At 40.6% G+C, this 18,814-nt stretch overlaps 1 protein-coding gene across 1 annotated transcript in view; it reads left to right on the forward strand.

Annotated features, from left to right (window-relative positions):
* LOC142656348 (carboxypeptidase O-like) overlaps window positions 1–18,814 on the forward strand; it is a 54,632-nt gene that overhangs the window by 32,285 nt on the left and 3,533 nt on the right. The window contains exons 6-10 of the mRNA XM_075831254.1: window positions 1,775–1,879; window positions 3,761–3,871; window positions 5,239–5,329; window positions 6,699–6,901; window positions 14,490–14,574. Coding sequence (XP_075687369.1) covers window positions 1,775–1,879; window positions 3,761–3,871; window positions 5,239–5,329; window positions 6,699–6,901; window positions 14,490–14,574 — 595 coding nt within the window. The remainder of the gene's footprint in view (window positions 1–1,774; window positions 1,880–3,760; window positions 3,872–5,238; window positions 5,330–6,698; window positions 6,902–14,489; window positions 14,575–18,814) is intronic.

Here is an 18,814-nt window from a genome sequence, read left to right on the forward strand (position 1 = left end):
GGTGGAAACATTATGTTTTGGGGGTGTTTCTCTGCTAAGGGCACAGCCCTACTTCACCGCATCAATGGGAGAATGGATGGAGCCATGTACCGTCAAATCCTGAGTGACAACCTCCTTCCCTCCACCAGGACATTAAAAATGGCTCGTGGCTGGGTCTTCCAGCACGACTATGACCCGAAACATACAGCCAAGGCAACAAAGGAGTGGCTCAAAAAGAAGCACATTAAGGTCATGGAGTGGCCTAGCCAGTCTCCAGACCTTAATCCCATCGAAAACTTATGGAGGGAGCTGAAGATCCGAGTTGCCAAGCGACAGCCTCAAAATCGTAATGATTTACAGATGATCTGCAAAGAGGAGTGGGCCAAAAGTCCATCCAACATGTGTGCAAACCTCATCATCAGCTACAAAAAATGTCTGACTGCTGTGCTTGCCAACAAGGGTTTTGCCACCAAATATTAAGTCTTGTTTGCCAAAGGGATCAAATACTTATTTCTCTGTGCACAATGCAAATAAATATATATAATTTTGACAATGTGATTTTCAGTTTTTTTTTTAAAATATAATCTATCTCTCACTGGTAAAATTAACCTAGCCTAAAAATCCTAGACTGTTCATGTCTTTGACAGTGGGCAAACTTACAAAATCAGCAAGGGATCAAATACTTATTTCCTTCACTGTATACAGATACAAACAGGAGCAGCTGTGGTCCAGACTGAGAAATTTGGTTTACAGCAGCGCTATGCAGCTTCTATATATAGTTTAATCATAGAAGCTGCATCATAAAAAGTAAACAACATTTTTCACAAAAGTCAATTAGAAAAGTGTTGTTTTTTTTAGCACAAAATACATACATTTATTATTAATAATAATAATAATAATAATAGTAATAATAATAATAATAATAATATATTTTTTTTAAAAAGCTACACGGGTCTGCATAGCCTACATAGAGAAACAGGCTGCAGACAGGAGCAACAGTAAGCTTGTCTGATAGCATGAGCAATGAATGGCATCTAGCAGCTTGCATTGTATTGTATAACATTTAAGCTGCAAAAAACCAAAGGTCCAAAAGTTTTAATATAAATCATTTTTAAATATGTTTTATTTGATAAAATACATACAATGCAATTAAATAAAAAATGTCTGCATAGGTGTTGATAGCCTTTAAAGTTTATGTACACCTTTGAAAACGTGTTAGTTTTCTTTTCAATAAAAATGTGTATTCGTGTGTTTGGTGCAACTGTAATTACGTTTTATTAAAAAAGATTTTTACTTTTTGAGATACAGCTGTTTTGTATCCTCATGTTAGTGGCACTGACGGGTTCAGTGACAGCGGGTTCTCCGTGTCTCTGACACGCAGGATCGAGCTGTAATCCATCACATCTAAATTTATAACTTAGATGTGATGGATTACAGGTGGATCCTGTGTGTCAGAGACACGCAGGACCCGCTTTCACTGAACCCGTCAGTGCCACTGACTTGACTGATTTAGGTCTCAGCGCAAGATACAGCCGTTCTGTATAAAGGATACAAAGCAGCTGTATCTCAAGAAGTAAAAATTATTTTTAATAAAATTTAATTCAAAGTTACACCAATTACACTGATAAACATTTTTATTAGCCTTTACGGGTCTCTATAAGCATTTGTTTGCATTCAAATGCTACGTATATGTGCTCCTATATATTACCCTCACACAGTAAGTATTAAAACTGTATTTATTTCACAAGCATTTGAAACTAAATAACTTCCCTGATTTTACGCTATAATTTTTTAGATTGGGTTGCCGTCTAATACAAAAAAGAAAATCATATGGATGGACTGTGGAATTCATGCTCGTGAATGGATCTCAGTGGCATTTTGTCAGTGGTTCATTAAAGAAGTAAGTAATTATTAGGGCAGAACATTTGATTACTACGTTTTACTTTGATCCCGCTGTCATTGTGCTTTAATATCTATTGTACTTAGGGTTTGAAGGATTTATACCATTAAATGGCAATTGACATACCAATAATTATTAATGATGCTTCCATAGATAGATTTCTTTTATTTTTATGTAAAAAAAAAGTCTCAAACAAGCAGAAGAAAAATCTTTGCCACTGGTTAATTGCTCTGGCAAAACTGGGATTGGTCCCAGAGCAGAAGTATAACTCTAGGGGATGCAGAGGTTGCGATCACAGTTTTAGCAAAAATAAACAACAGTTTTAGTATTTCAAGTGCTGCTTGGTTGACGTGTTGTCATGACCGGCAAAGCTTCATCTGAGTGGCCTAGTAGAGGACAGTGGGACATTAATGGAAAGTTGCCATTAGGGTAGAGACACACACAGCGCAAACACTGCAGATTTTCCGCAATGGATTTTATTGCGGAAAATCTGCAGCGTAATACAGTAGCAGCAGTGTGGATGAAAGTGTTGATCACGTGGACTACAGCGTCATACCAGGAGGCTGGGCTGTACTCAGAGAAGAGCAGCGTGTCTCCATGACAACGACTGAGTGGTACGTATAAACTTTTTATTTTCGCAGCGGACATTCCGCCAAAAAATCTGCACCACAATATGGTGTTGTTTTTCTAGTGGACTACCCTGTGGTATTCAGGACGGGTACGCTGTGTGCTTTTACGCAGCGTACACGCTGTGTTTGCACTTACCCTTATGCCTTATTCAGACGAGCACATAAATCGTCCGCGTGACGGCTGTTTTTTTAACTGCCATCATACGGCTGCATTTATTTCTATGGGGCTGTTCACAAGGCCGTTGTTTTAAGGACCATGTGAAGGGCCCGTGGGAAAAATAGGACATGTCCTATTTTTGTCCATTTTTAAGGATCCCTCAATAAATTCAATTCTATGTGGGATCCATAAAAATGGGTCCTTACAGGTGCATATTGGCCAGGGAAAAGGCATATTTTCATGGCCGATTTGACACACGTTCATCTGAATAAGGCTGTAATGTCAGGATAGGGAGACAGACAGGTGAGCCCTAATCTACCCGCCACTCAGTCCCTGCCTACTTGCACAGCCAGTCCTAGGCGACGGCGTACAACTGGGCAACGGTCCCTATGCTGAATATGTGCACGACAGACAAAACAAGACAGGGTACACAGAAGCAAGGGAAGTGGGGCAGTTGCCCACGGCAACACCGTGAGCAACAGAGTAGTGGACGAGCCGAGTCAAACCAGGAGTGTACGTGCTAACAAATGCAGAGCAGGAGAATAGTCAGTCAAGCCAGGGTCAATATAAAGCTGAGGTCAATGGTAACAGCAGAAACAGCAGAGCCAGGAAACAGGAGAAATCACAGGCAAAAGACAAGCATCAAATGAAGGTATAAGTAGACCAAGGGCTTGAGCTTGAACCATCTGGCCAGGCTGCGATAGGCTCTCCCACTCCTCAGCCTACCAGCCTGAGTGGTAGCAGATCGAGTCACTCTAGCAGACCTAGGAACAGATGCAGGCTGATTAACCACGGGCATCGACACAGAAGCTGTGTCAGGCAAATCCTTTACAAAGGCATTAAGGTAAGTACACTTTTGGGGAAATGCAGTGGAAAATGGGTGTGGTCAAAAGTAAATTTTTACACAGAGTTGCAATTAATGGCAGATGTGTATGTAGACAAAAAGTGGCAGTGATAAAATATGTTCTTGCCCTAAATTAATATATTTTTAAGGTCCACTTGACTAGGTTCTGGTTTGACACAAAGTTTTTGTTAAATTTCATTTGAAGTTTCTGCAACTGTATCTTTTTGATTAGATTTCTCTTCAATTTCCAGATACTTCAACATCGCAGTCACAATCCTGTGATACAAAAAGCTCTGGAGAACATAGATTTTTATATTGTCCCTGTTCTTAATATTGATGGCTTTGTTTATTCCTGGACCATGGTAACTGCCAATGTAGATTTAATACCCTTTAATAATTATATAATATAATTCAGATAATAAGTAATTAGAACATACCTGCGTTCTTTCACTTTACTTGTAACATGACTACTACAGGAGAATTACTGATATTTAGTTGATTTCTTGGACATTTTAAAGAGGACTTGTCGCCTCTACTGACATGTCTGTTTTAGTGAATATATATATATTCCACATAACTTGTATTTCCCATAATATCCCAATTCTGGAGCATCTATTCTTAGAGCTTTGTGTTGTTCTCTTCCACTGTTATTCTTCCTAGAAACTTATTAATAAATGTAACAGTTGAGTGTTACCACTTCCCTTGTCAAAGGGGCGTGTCCCTTCATAGTCTCACTCTGTCAGCACTGATTGAACAGTGTCAGTCGGTGAGGGGACACACCCCCAACTGGTAACACCCAGTTGGCAATTAATTCATACATTTCTAGGAGGAATAATAGATGAACACCACAACGTAAAGTTCTAAGAACAGATGCTGCAAAATCCAAAATTGTGATATGGGAAATACAGGTATTTACTAAAACAGATCAGGAGAGCTGACAGGTCCTCTTTAAACTATTTAAACAAGTGGAACGCATTAAAATATTACAAAAATAATGTTTGGCCAAACAAAAATTTTTGTAATTTGTCACATCATGTAGAAAGTGCTCCTGTATTGCTTATAAAAACTGTTGGCAAAATTACATTTTGTTTTATAAATATAGAGGTTCTTTGGCTTAATGATCCAATACTATGCAACTTTTACTGGTTAGAATGACACAAGATTATATTATGCCCAATGAAATGCAAAATGCTAAGTGAGTATCACAACAATTGTCCAAATTTTATGAAATATGAAATATTTTATATAAAGTTGTTCAAGTAGAAAAAAGAAATACACATAAACTATTTAAGAACAGGGGTGGGAAAAGCTCTCCCAAGGCAGGGGTTTTGTGGCGATTGCCGGAAGACCCAGAGCAGTTGGCATAGACCGCCCAATGCTGCCGCACCACTATAACACTACAGTACTAAGGGTCTAGGATGGTCTAATCTATTAGAGGACTGATAGATCCGTTGCTTAGCCCAGTCCCGACACGGCCCAGGATCTCCAGCTGTAAATCTCATTAAAGCAGATCACTTGTTGCTAACGTTCTCACTTTTTTATTTATTATATACCTTTAGATTCAGTTATAACGGCTGAGTTTACAATGCAAAAAAATATTCATTTTTTGTATTAATCTTCTAATACAGGGAGTGGAATATAATTAAACCACCTTAAACTAGTTTACTATCTTATGCATTATCTATATTTAAGCCTTATCTATGTAATGTTCCAGAAGTTATTTTTATAGGATCGTCTTTGGAGAAAATCTCGCTCGTCACATGACAATGGAAATTGTTATGGTGTGGACCTTAACAGAAACTTTGATTCAAACTGGTGCTGTAAGTTCATTATAGTATCTTGCTATATGGAAATTAACAAATAAATGATGTACGCAATGGAAAGTATACCACTATTCCCAGAATTTGAGTAGACCACCCTTAGTCTATGTTCACATTCGGTGTGTACACCAAATGTGTCCAGAGGATAAAAAGCGCCTGATGTATGCCTTTTTTCACTGCATTGAAAAGCGTAATTGACTACTTGTTTTCTGAAATGAAATACATTTTATATACATTTTCTGCACTTAATTCACGTGTAGATTTTCCTATGAAGTCTATGAGAGATAAAAGTTTTATAACCGTGAACTACGGTTAGAGCATTCTGCTCTAAAAAAAAATATTCATGCAATTCTTTTAGATTATACACATTTTACAGATAAAGCTCATTCCTATATCTACAGCCATAGTTATGTTCAATAAATAAATGTAAGCAGGATATAATTACAAAGACAAACAACATTTTAAGGGTAAACTGTATATAAATGCTCGTGAAATAAAGTAGCAGTTATATTTTATAAAGGAAAAAATAGGTCTTTCAGCAGATTTCAACCCCCCCCCCCCCCCAAAACCGCTCACTGCTAGTTAAGACCCTCTGACTCGGGCTGATTATTGGACGAACGAGCGCTCGTACGAACACTTGTTCCCGATCATTGGCACATGTAAACATGGCAGCATTTAGCTGGCGAACGAGCAAACGTTTATTCATCAGCTGATCAAATCTTTAATGCCGCCATAAAATTGTAGTTTGTCGGCAGAAAATCCCCTTGTGTAAACAGGGGATGTGCTGCTCACAATATGTAAACTGTATGGGAATGAACGATCGTATTTATGATCATTCGTCTCCATACTCTATACTGCTATTGTCGACTGGCGCTTGTTACCGGTTAGAATACTGCTGGTGTAAAACCACCTCTGGGTATAGTGGAAAGCAGTGGAACATCGTCCTTGCATAATTGTAAAAAAGTAGTTTTATTCTATAATGCACCATATGCAAATTAGCTTGCAAGTGTCCGCTGCATCGGGAAGTGTCTGACATTAAATAATGCTAGCTCAACCAATATGCTTGTGAATACAGGGGTAACTGCATTCAAATTAAGTTCAAAGAAGAGAGTTTTGAAAGTCAATAACATTGTGTTTTTAAGTTTGAGTTAATAAGAATATCATTAGAATGCTCCAAAAACAGAACATGGGAGATCATTTTAGGTCTTTGGCTTTTTGAATATGATAAAATATACAAAATACAGCATCTTGGTTGATTTGTATGTATAGATTTATAATATTGTTGTTGGGGATGGAATTACAATTTATTAACATGGTACAGCATAATTTTTTTCTTCAGTTCCTTATTTCTTTATATGTTGCCATCTAGCAATTGGTGCCTCAAATAACTGCAGCAGCCTTACATTCTGTGGAACGGGACCTGCATCAGAACCAGAGGTCCAGGCTGTGTCACAGTTAGTGAGCAGTCTTAAATCTGATATTTTGTGCTTCCTGACAATGCACTCATATGGACAGCTCATTCTCCTTCCTTATGGTTACACTCAAGATCCATCTGTCAATCATGACGAAAAGGTAAGAATTAATCTACTGTATCTTTACTAGATTTAATGGGAATATTGAATCGTATCCTGTATCCCGTGCTGTATTTGTTCCTGTGCCATCTCTAGTGTTGGCGTCGTGTTGTGCACATTTTGCACCACCTTCCCGCCAAGGTCCCATCTGTGCCTAAGCCGTTGTTACTGTCTGGATTATTACAGGTACCCTTGTGCTTGGACTTTATATTGACTTTGTCCTCTGTTGTTTGGCCAGCTGCTACCCCGCTACAGCGGTGCGGCCCAGTGGGTCCACATACCCACAGATCGTGACAATACACATTGACCACAGGTGTCGGTGAGACATCTTGAGCACTAAATGCACATATCTTTGCATAACTCCAAAGAGATTTTCTTACATGTTTGCACTTCCTACACCTGCATTTCAAAACGTTGAAAGTTTTATTTTATGGTACATAACTCTGCTTTCTTGACTTGCTATATAGTCTAATGTTATCTTTAACTTTTGTCAAAGTGTTTGATCGTCATTACGTTTTATGCTTCCTCCAGACCAGCTCGTTTGTTTGTTTATCTCTGCAAAGCTTTTTCACCTCATGTGTCTAGTTTATTTGATTGATATCTGAAAGAGCTTAATTAGGCCTAGATGTGAGCATCTACTCCACTATAAATTTAGTTGTAGCATAAGGGGAAGGTACTCGCTGCAGAAGTCATCTCTGTCTAAGTGTCATATTGTAAATGTGTCCTGGCAGTTATACATGGCAGTTAGACAGGGTAAGTGACAGGTAAGTTGTATTGACAAAACTAACAAACTTGCATGCATTCTAATTATTACATTTAATATTTTACCTGTTTTCAAACAAAATACAAAAAAACATGTTCACTACCGCACTCATCGTTGTAGCTGTTGTTGGTTTACAATCCTACCGCCCATTTAGGCCTTTGGAAATTGCAGCCCACAAAAGTCTGTAGCTTGCGAGCAGGTGACCCAAGGAGAGATGGGAAAGGGGAAAGGCGTAGGCCCACAAATTGGCAGTCGGCTCGGCTCAGTATGGATCACGATGGCCAACAAGCCTTCCCTTTCTTTCAGGGCATGCTCATAGCTAGCAATGAGGGGGTTTGCACTGGTTACTGAGGATGGTTGTCTCCTGATTTCCCCCGGGACACTCCCTGTGTCTACTCCTGTCCTGGTGGTGTATTCCTTTCTAACGCTCTCAACCTTCTGGCTCTTACAGAAACATGGCTACCTGTCTGACACTGCTTCCCCTGCTGCTTTGTCTTATCGTGGTCTCCACCTCTCTCATGCCCACAGACCTGAGGACAGGCAGGGTGGAAGAGTGGGTATACTTCTTTCCCAACACCCGGGATGGTATTATCTTGCAGTCCCCTAGTAACATCGATTTCCTTCCCTCCCACACTCCCACTTCTTCACTTTCAGTATTTGACCCAATTACAGAAGCAGTCTCTAGGCTCCTCTCATCTTCTCATCCTACCACCTGTCCTAGTGACCCTATCCCCTCACGCCTCCTCCAGTCCCTCTCCCAGCTGTCACTAGTCACTAGTCACCTGACTAAAATACTTAACCTCTCTCTTCTGGTATCTTTCCCTCCTCATTTAAACATGCCATTATAAACCCATTACTGAAAAAAACAACTCTAGACACATCCAGCACGACTAACTACCGACCAGTCTCTAATCTCCCCTTCATCTCCAAACTCCTGGAACGTTTGGTTTGCTCTCGCCTTATTTGCTATCTCTCTGTTAACTCCACTCTAGACCCCTTTCAAACTAGTTTCCGCACCCCAAACTCCACAGAAACTTCCCTTACTAAAGTCTCAAATGATCTCTTGGCGGCTAAATCGGACAGTAAATACTCTCTCCTGATTCTTTTGTATCTCTATGCACTTTGACACTGTAGACCACCAACTCCTACTTAACATGCTCCACTATATTGGCCTCAAGGACGCTGCTCTCTCTTGGTTTTCCTCCTATCTCTCTGACCGCTCGTTCAGTGTGTCATTTGCTGGTTCTATTTCTCCTCCTCTTCCACTTGCTATTGGAGTTCCTCAGGGATCAGTCCTAGGTCCGCTCCTCTTTTCTCTCTACACAGCCCCTATTCGACAAACCATCAGCAGATTTGGCTTCCAGTACCATCTCTTCGCTGATGACACCCAATTATATGCCTCTTCCCATGACATCACCCCTGCTCTAATACAAAACACCAGTGATTGTCTGTCCGCTGTCTCTAACATCATGTCCTCTCTCTATGTGAAACTGAATCTTTCTAAAACGGAGCTCCTTGTGTTCCCACCATCTACTAACCTCCCTAAACCAGATGTCTCCCTCTCAATGTTTGTCACTACCAGAACTCCCAGGCAGCACACCCGCTGTCTCTGGGTTATTTTTTACTCAGATCTCACCTTTACTCCTCACATTCAATCATTTTCTTTTCTTACTGTGGAAACAGCCAAAACTCTCATTGTTGCTCTGATTCACTCTCGTCTTGACTACTGTAACTCATTACAAGTCAGTCTTTCCCTCACTAAACTCTCCCCTCTGCAATCTGTCCTTAATTCAGCAGCCAGACTCATCTTTTTGACCAACCGCTACACCAACGCCTCTACCCTGTGCCAGTCACTGCACTGGTTGCCCATCCCCTTCAGAATAAAATTCAAACTTATTACCCTCACCCACAAAGCTCTCCACAGTGCTGCACCTCCTTACATCTCCTCCCTCATCTCTGTCTACTAGCCTACTCGCACTCTACGTTCTGCCAACGACCTTAGATTAACCCCTTAGTGACCAGCCCATTTTAGGCCTTAATGACCAAGCTATTTTATTCGTTTTTCTATAGTCGCATTCAAAGAGCTATAACTTTTTTATTTTTTCGTCTACATAGCTGTATGAGGACTTTTTTTTGCGGGATTAGTTGTACTTTTTAATAGCACCATTTTTTGGTACATATAATTTTTTTATTAACTTTTATTAACCTTTTTTGGGGGGATTATAAAAAAAACCTGAAATTCCACCATTGTTCTATGCGTTTTTAAATTGACGCCGTTCACTGTGCGGCGTAAATAACATGTTACCTTTATTCTATGGGTCGGTACGATTACGGCGATACCACATATGTAGAGTTTTTTTATGTTTTACGACTTTTGCACAATAAAAACACTTTTGAACTAAAATTATTTGTTTTTGCATCGTTGCTTCCAAGAGCCGTAATTTTTTTATTTTTCCATCAATGTAGTGATTTTTTCAACTTGTTTTCTGCGGGACGATACGTAGTTTTGATTGGTACTGTTTTGGGGTGCATGGGACTTATTGATTCATTTTTATTATGACTTTTTTGGGGGGCAATGGAAAAAAAATTCAATTTCGCCATTGTTTTTTGCGGGTTTTTTTTCTACGGTGTTCACCTTGCGGTTTAAATTACATATTAACTTTATTAATGGAGTCATTACGGTCGCGGCGATACCATATATGTGTACTTTTATTTATTTTTTACACTTTTACTAAATAAAACCACTTTTTATGGAAAAAAATGGTTTTATTTATTTTTTTACTGTACTTTTTATTAATAATCTTTATTTCACATTGGTGACTTATTTTATTAGTCCCACTGGGGGAATTTACTGTGCGATCTTCCGATCGCTGCTATAATGCTTTGGTATACTTCGTATACCAGAGCATTATTGCCTGTCAGTGTAAATCTGACAGGCAATCTGTTAGGACGTGCCTCCGGCGCGTCCTAACAGGCATATGTCCAGGGCAGACCTGGGGGCTTTTATCAAGCCCCCGGCTGCCATGACACCCCATCGGAGACCCGCGATTGCATTCGCGGGCCGCCTATGGGTGACAGAGGGAGCTAACTCCCTCTGTAAACAAAGTTAAATGCCGCGGTCGCTATTGACGGCGGCATTTAACAGGTTAAACGGCCGCGATCGAAGTAAACTTAGATCGCGGGCGTTGGAGCAGGAGCCCAGCTGTCATCAGACAGCTGAGCCCCAGCTCCAGCCTGCACGGGAGACCCGTGCAGGACTTAGGCTAGGCGAACGTGAAAAGGCGTCAGCCTAGCCTAAGGCCCCTTAGTGACCGACGTGAAAAGGCGTATTGGTGGTCACTAAGGGGTTAAAATCCTCCATAATCCGAACCTCCCAATCCCTTCTCCAAGATTTTTCTTGTGCTGCACCAGTCCTCTGGAATAAACTACCACAGACAATCATATTAATTTCCAATATCCACAGATTTAAATGTGCCCTGAAAACACATCTATTTAGACAGGCCTATAACATTCCCTAATCTGACTCCTTTCCATGGCCCCCCTTTTACATTAGTCATCAAAATAAGATTCCCTCACACTCCTTGCACTTCATGTCCATCATACACGGATACTGGCTGGTGACCGGCTCATGCAGCTCTATGTGTACCACCCCATGTGTATAAAAGATGGCTGGACCATTATACTGAACAAGCACTTTCACATTTTGTGTCTCCCTTATTTCCTCATAGATTGTAAGCTCTTGCGAGCAGGGTCCTCACTCCTCTTGTTTGAATTGTAAATTAACTTTGTCACTATGTAATGTCTAATATTGTCTGTTCATGTTCCCTCTAAATTGTAAAGTGCTGTGTAATTTGTTGGCACTATATAAATAAAGATCATTATTATTATTGCTTTCAAAATAAATGGGAATTTATTCACCCACCAGTGCGACGTTTCAGACCAACAGGACCTTTCTCAAGCATGCTTGAGAACTGAAACGGCGCACTGGTGGGTGAATAAATTCCCATTTATTTTGGAAGTACGGCCTCATCTCTCTTTTCTGTGGATTCCATTTGTGGGACTTTGGATTAGGTTCCTTTGAGGCTTGCACCCATTACTTTGCAATTATCCTATGTCTCCGGTGCTGTGATAACCTTCCCTTTTTTTCCTACATGTTTAACAATTTTTTTTTTATATGACGCACTTAAATAGACACTAACTTTTTAAACAACATATGCTAATATAATAGTATACCTGATATAGATAATCTTTGTAATTTACTTGTAATATCCATGCAAATCTTATGTGAAGTTACTGCTACTAGGTATCTCCCTTCCTGTAATCTGATGTCCACCCCATGTTGTCAAGCAATGTCCGTCCCTGGTTACAGAGCAAAATTAACAGAATGCAGAAGGTGGGGATGTGTCTGTTCACTGCCTGTCCATACAAGTCTATAAGGAGGGGAGGGGGGAGCAAGAGGAGGGAGCAGAGAGAGTGTTAGCAACAGACACCCTGCAAACAAGTCTCTGGAGAGGCTTTGGGGGGGAGCAGGAGAAGGGAGCAGAAGCAGAGAGAGAGACACAGGCTGCAGTCGACTGGGCTTCTGATTCTGTCAAAACAACGGAAACCTTTCACAACGATGACAAACGGAAACCATTAGAAAAGTTTCCATCACCATTGAGATCAATGGTGATGCAAACGGAAGCCAAGGTTTCCGTTTGCCTTTCCATTGAGGGGTTCTCCCGATGGAAAGCTCAGACAGAACCCCTCAATGGAAAGACAATGCTGATGTGAACAGGCCCTTCGTTTATCAGAACTACAAATTAGCTATTGATACATTATACATTTCTTGTCCCAATGGTTAAACGGGTTTTCCAGTCTCTAAAAATTGATGGCCTTTACTCAGGATAGGCCATCAATAGCTGATCGACAGGGTCCGGCTCCTGGGAACCTCCCTAACAAGCTGTTTTGAAGGGGGTGCAGTGCTCATACAAGCACTGCTTCCCCTTCATTTCTACTTGCTCATTGTGAATTGTCGACACACTTTTAGCGGTGATTCACAGATATTACAGACTAAAGGGATATAAATGAACGATCCGTCTTCTCCCGAATGACTGACACAAGAGACTGAGTGGGGGTATAAAGTGGGGGTAGGCCACAGCTTTTAATATTATAGCATGGGTTGGAAATAACCTTGTCCGCAGCTAACACCGGAAGATCTTGATCTCATTGACATTAACCGTCACCTCGCGTGCCACGCCACCACTGCCGCTGTGAGAACGTCCTAGTTGGTACGGCAGGCAGACTGTTCTCCTATCGTCCCTAGCCTGAACGGACAAGGCCCCTCCACACCGCCAGCTGTGACTAGGAACAAACAAACAAAGGGAAAAAATGAGTAATATACAATTTACACACATAACAACAAAGGCACACTTGCCAACGAACCAAGTTAAATACAACAACATAATTGGAGCTGACAGAAGAAACTACAACATTGCTTAAAAACGATACAAGCCCTTGAAATACACTTTGTCCGGGCGGGCAGGCGGGAAGGTTCCTTCCACGATCCAAAGGGGAGTCCAAGAGGAAGCAACTCCCCCATGTATCCTAATTTATATGGGTGGGAGGGCCCACCCAGGATACCCAGAAAACGCCACCCTACCTAGGGGAAAAGCCTGCTGGGTAAATCCCTTAAGGGGACATACCCTATAGTCACCAGCTCCCAAGCCTAAACAGCATGGGAGCTGTGAGTCTTCTTCTTCCATTGAAGTAAATGGGAGAAAAGGCTGCAATACCTGTGAATCGCAGCTAAATGTGTGTCGACGATTCACAGTGTACAAGTAGAAATAAAGAGGAGTACGAGTGCTTCACCCCCTTTAAAACAATTGATCGGCGGGGGTCCTGGGAGTCAGACCCCAACTGATCAGCTATTGATGGCCTATCCTGAGGATAGGCCATCAAATTTTTAGGGACTGAAAAACCACTTTAATAAAAATAAATCCCAAATGTTTATAAATTTAGAGGTGTTTTGAAGTGGTGCAGGTGTTCCAAAATATTATAAATATCAGGGATTATGTTTATTATCATTCTTATTTTTATTGGCTTAGGCCTTATTTTTGGGAGATCTTTTTATTAATTTGTCATGTTTTTTGAATGTCCTGATCATTTGTATATGGGATTCCAATTAGTAACTCTGATGCATTTATTTTTATTTTTGTTATATTTTAATATTGTTGGCTAATTGTTTTTGTTGGAGCAACGAGCATTATGCAATTTATCAATTGCATAGATACTTTAATTCTGTGATGTTTCCTTTTGTCATGTTTTTCATGTTTACCATGACGTTCTCTATTTTGATATTGTCATGTCACTTACGTTTATGGGGGTGTCTGTTGCTTAAATTCTGAGTTCATGTGAACACCTGTATGCACCTAATGAAAAGGTAAGAACGACCTCGAAACGCGTAGTACGTGGAATAAACCTTCCTTTTAAGTGATTGATCCCCCTACTCTCCTGATTTTGTGGCGCCCATTGGATCTTGCATTTTCTTTCCTTTCTTGATGGTATAGCAGATTGAGATGTCCGCTTACACAGACATGGATGGTGGATCACAATGGTGGGTGTCCTGTAGAAATCAATGAGATTGTAAGGTGCATTGAATAGAGTCCTTCTGTTTGACATGCTGTAGCAAATGATGGTGACATGCCACATACAAAGCTGTTATTGCTTACCATAAATTCATAGCTTTCTAGGTCTACCAGATTCCAACAAGAGCACATATATTCAGAGTATAGGAATATTTTCTGTGTTTAGGAACAATTTTACATTTCAAACATTTGTTCTACAGTTGTCTGTTGGACAGGGGGCTGCTTCAAAAATTGCAGAAACTCATGGTGCTCAGTATCGAGTTGGATCTGCATCTCACATACTGTGTAAGTACTGTGTATAAGATAACAAAAGAGACAAATGGAAAATTCCAGATGTGGTTCATTAGGTTCATGGTGTTTTTCTACTTGCATGACATGCATGTTAGGAATGCTATAAAGAAGAAGAAAGTTCATTTAGATAACACAGAGCTATATATCAGTAAATATTTCAAATACAAAGATACAACCCTATGTACAAAACACCAGTTTATTCCGTTTGTACTGCTGGAACGGCATGTGTCTGTGTGAGAAGTTTACATGGCTGAATAAATAATAATCGAGAACACCTCAAGGCTTCTTGCATATATAAAAAATACCACTAAAAACTTTTTAGAAAGATAAGGTGGAATATCAGCACGCGGACAGGTCTTGTGATTCATACTCACAGTGTAACCTCTGTAGCGTTAGAGTCATTTAAACATATAGCAGGTCTCACCTGCCACCCCCACCCTGTTGAATGCTGCAGCGCTTCCCAAGTATTGGGGTTGTTGCCATCTATACTTTCAGGACAGGTGGTAGAAGTGCTATTAGCATGTCAACTTTTGGTGACCAGGCTGCTCTGCTCAAAAGTGATGATCCAGGCTGTAGCTAGGCTGCCACCTGAATGCACTTGGCTTGCTTTTGTAGCCTCTTAAAATGTAATATTTGCTTCTTATTAAAGATGTAGCTAAGAACTTCACACAAACATATAAACTCTTTTGGATTTTGATCCATATTTATGGTCAGTGTTCCTTCTGTACGTGTTGTGTCAATTACGAAATACCTATTGATGGACACCTACAGCCTCCATGTCACGCCGCATTGATGCAGTAATTCATGCAAAAGGAGCTCCGACCAAGTATTGAGTGCATATACTGTACATACTTTTCAGTAGGCCAACATTTCGGTATTAAAAATAATTTTTGAAATTGGGCTTATATAATATTCTAATTTTCTGATATACTAAATTTTGGGTTTGCATCAGCTGTTAGTGATAATCATCAACAATAAAAGAAAGAAATGCTGGAAATAGATCACTCTGTGTGTAATGAATCTATATAATATGAGTTTCACTTTTTGAATTGAATTACTGATATAAATTAACTTTTTGATGATATTCTAATTCATTGAGAAGGACTAGTATACTATGTAAATCTCCTCACATACGCACAGACATGCCCATATACTTTACTACCATTCGAATGTCAAAAGGGTGTCCTTTTGGCATACATTTGGCGGGGTATACGTTGGGATTTCACAGCCACAACTCTAATGAAAAACGCAGTCAACTGGGCTTGTTGTTAAAACTGTATACCAAAAAGAACATATACCAAACCGTTCATATTTTGTTTAATGACAGATTATGGCAGACGGATGCATCTGTAAAGGTTTACATGTGCTCACATCTGGCCATATGTTCAGTGGGACCTTTCCAAACAGTCCCTCCAAATGAAAACAAAGTACAAAGTGGATTTTTTGTCCTAGGTGCACTCCCGTTTGGACCAAGGAATATCTACTTTTCAGTATTTCTCATTACTGCTTTGCTTCTTCTTTTATTTAATCCCTTCCCGACTCCGCCGTATATATACAGAACGAGCATTTCGGCTGTATGTACAAGCTGACACTTCAGTGCAACGAGCCTGATCCTGCTCGTTTAACCCCTTAGATGTTGAGGTCAATAGAGAATGCGGCTTCTAAGTGGTTAGAAACAGGGGGCAGCCCCCTCCGATGTTTCATCGGCTCCCCCGTGATGCGATCACGAGATGCCGATTTTTGGCTTGGCAGCCTGGGGGCCTAATGAATGCTGCCAGGTCTGCCATCTTTGTATTCCTACTAAGCCCTGCCTCCAGCAGGGCTTAATAGGAGACTGTCAGTAGCACGATATATACTGCAATACATTACAAAAAATGTCAAAAAACCCCAAAATAACATAACTGGTATCGCTGCAATCGTAAAAGTCAGAACTATTACAATATAACATAATTTAACCTCCATGGCTAATGGCGTAAAAAAATAAAATAAAATTCAAACGCCAGATTCACTGTTTTTTGGTCACCTCGTCCTCATCTCCCCTGGTAGCAATAGAAACTACAGTTTGCCCCACCAAAAAGAAACCCTCATACCGCTCATTAAATGAAAAAAAAAAAAGTTATGACTCAAAATATGGCAAGGCAAAACAAATTTTATTTTTAACAATTAGTTTTTTCCTTAGTAGTAAAACATTAAAAAAAACTATATCAATTTGGCATCGTCGTAATCGTGTTTACCTGCAGAATAAAGTTAACATTTCATTTTGAGCATACGATGAACGTCGTGAAAATGAATCTCCAAGAACAATGGCAGAATAGCAGTTTTTTTCACATTCCACACCACAGAGATTTTTTCCAGTTTTACATTATATGGTAGAATAAATAATGACATGAACTACAACTCGTCCCGCAAAAAAATCAAGTAGCCACATATGGCTATATCGAGAGAAAAATAATAAACCTATGACTTTTGGAAAGTGAGGAGGAAAAAGCAAATGTGAAAATCTGAAAAATAGCTGCGGCGGATAGAGATTAAAGGAGTTATTAAAGTTGTATGTAAATGAACGTTTTTAATTTTATAATGAGAAATTATGCCATTTTCACTTGTGCTATCAATTCCTCACTATAGTGAAGATCTCTACATTCTATCAGTGAATGAATTTTTTTTAAATTTACATCTAGAGACTAAAAATGTATCCTGACGATGTCCACTTGACACATGATAACCTGCTTGTTAAGGGTATGTTCACAAGTGGCCAGAGGCGTAGCTAGGTTCTCCAGCACCCGGGGCAAAGATTCAGTTTGGCGCCCCCCCCCCCCATCCTCTTTCCCGACATCTCCTTCCCCCTCGCCGTGTTTGTTTTCTCTACCAATCGACGTGTCATTTCTTTTTATGTAACGCGAGCATAAAAATATTTGTACATTTCACAAGCAATATGGTTCTATACACAACACCAGAACCAAGCTCAGTACATATATACAGCCCCAGAAGCAAGCTCACTACATATATACAACACCAGCACAAATACAGCGCAATTTAGTGCAACCCCTGCCGTATAGGTGTGTACGGCGTAAAACTACAGCTCCCAGCATGGCCCGAACAATGGTAAGGATATGCTGGGAGATGCTGTTTCACAAAAAATAAATCCTATCATAATCATATCACCCATCATCTCGCTGCAGATCATACAGTGACTACAGTGCTGATTAGAGGCAGAATAAACATTTACATTAAGTGACTCACCGGTGATGTCTCAGATTCTAGTTCTTTTTCTCCCTCCGGTCCAGACCTCTAGGATGACTTCTCCCGGTCACAGACCATTTCTGCAGTTTGCCGCTCAGATGTCTTCAGCTTCTCACTTTTCCAACATTTCTGCACCTATAAATAAATATAAAGTTATCATTATACCACACACTACGCCCCTAAATATAATAGCGCCATACACTGCACCTCTAATTATAATAGCACCATACCCAGTGTCCTACACACACACACTATGCCCCCTGTAGATAGTGCCTGCCATAGAGCCCCTGTAGCTAGTGCCTGCCATAGAGCCCCTGTAGATAGTGCCCCCATACAGACCACCCCTGTATAGTGTCCCACAAATAACTCCCCCTATAGTGCTCTACAGATAGCCCACCCCTGTATATAGCCCCCTGTAGATATAGCCCACCCCTGTATATAGAGCTCTACAGATAGCCCAACCATGTATGTAGCCCCCTGTAGACATAGTCCATCCCTGTATATAGCCTCCCTTGTACATATAGTCCACCCCTGTATATAGTGCTCCACTAGATAGTCCACCCCTGTATATAGTGCTCCACAGATAGCCCACCCCTGTATATACTATATACAAGGGTGGGCTATCTGTGGAGCACTATATACAGGGGTGGACTATATGTACAAGGGGGCTATATACAGGGGTGGGCTTTCTGTGGAGCACTATAGGGGGAGCTATTTGTGGGATACTATATACAGGGGTGGGCTATATCTACAGGGGGACCATATCTACAGGGGGACCATATCTACAGGGGGACCATATCTACAGGGGGACCATATCTACAGGGCTGGGCTATACACAGGGCTGCTATATCTACAGGGGTGGGCTATACACAGGGGGGCTATACACAGGGGGGCTATATACAGGGGGAATATATCTACAGGGCTGGGCTATATACAGGGCGACTATATCTACAGGGGGGGCTATAAACTGGGGTGGGCTATCTATGGAGCACCA

This window comes from Rhinoderma darwinii, chromosome 6 (genome assembly GCF_050947455.1).
Source record: "Rhinoderma darwinii isolate aRhiDar2 chromosome 6, aRhiDar2.hap1, whole genome shotgun sequence".
NCBI classification, from domain to species: domain Eukaryota; kingdom Metazoa; phylum Chordata; class Amphibia; order Anura; family Rhinodermatidae; genus Rhinoderma; species Rhinoderma darwinii.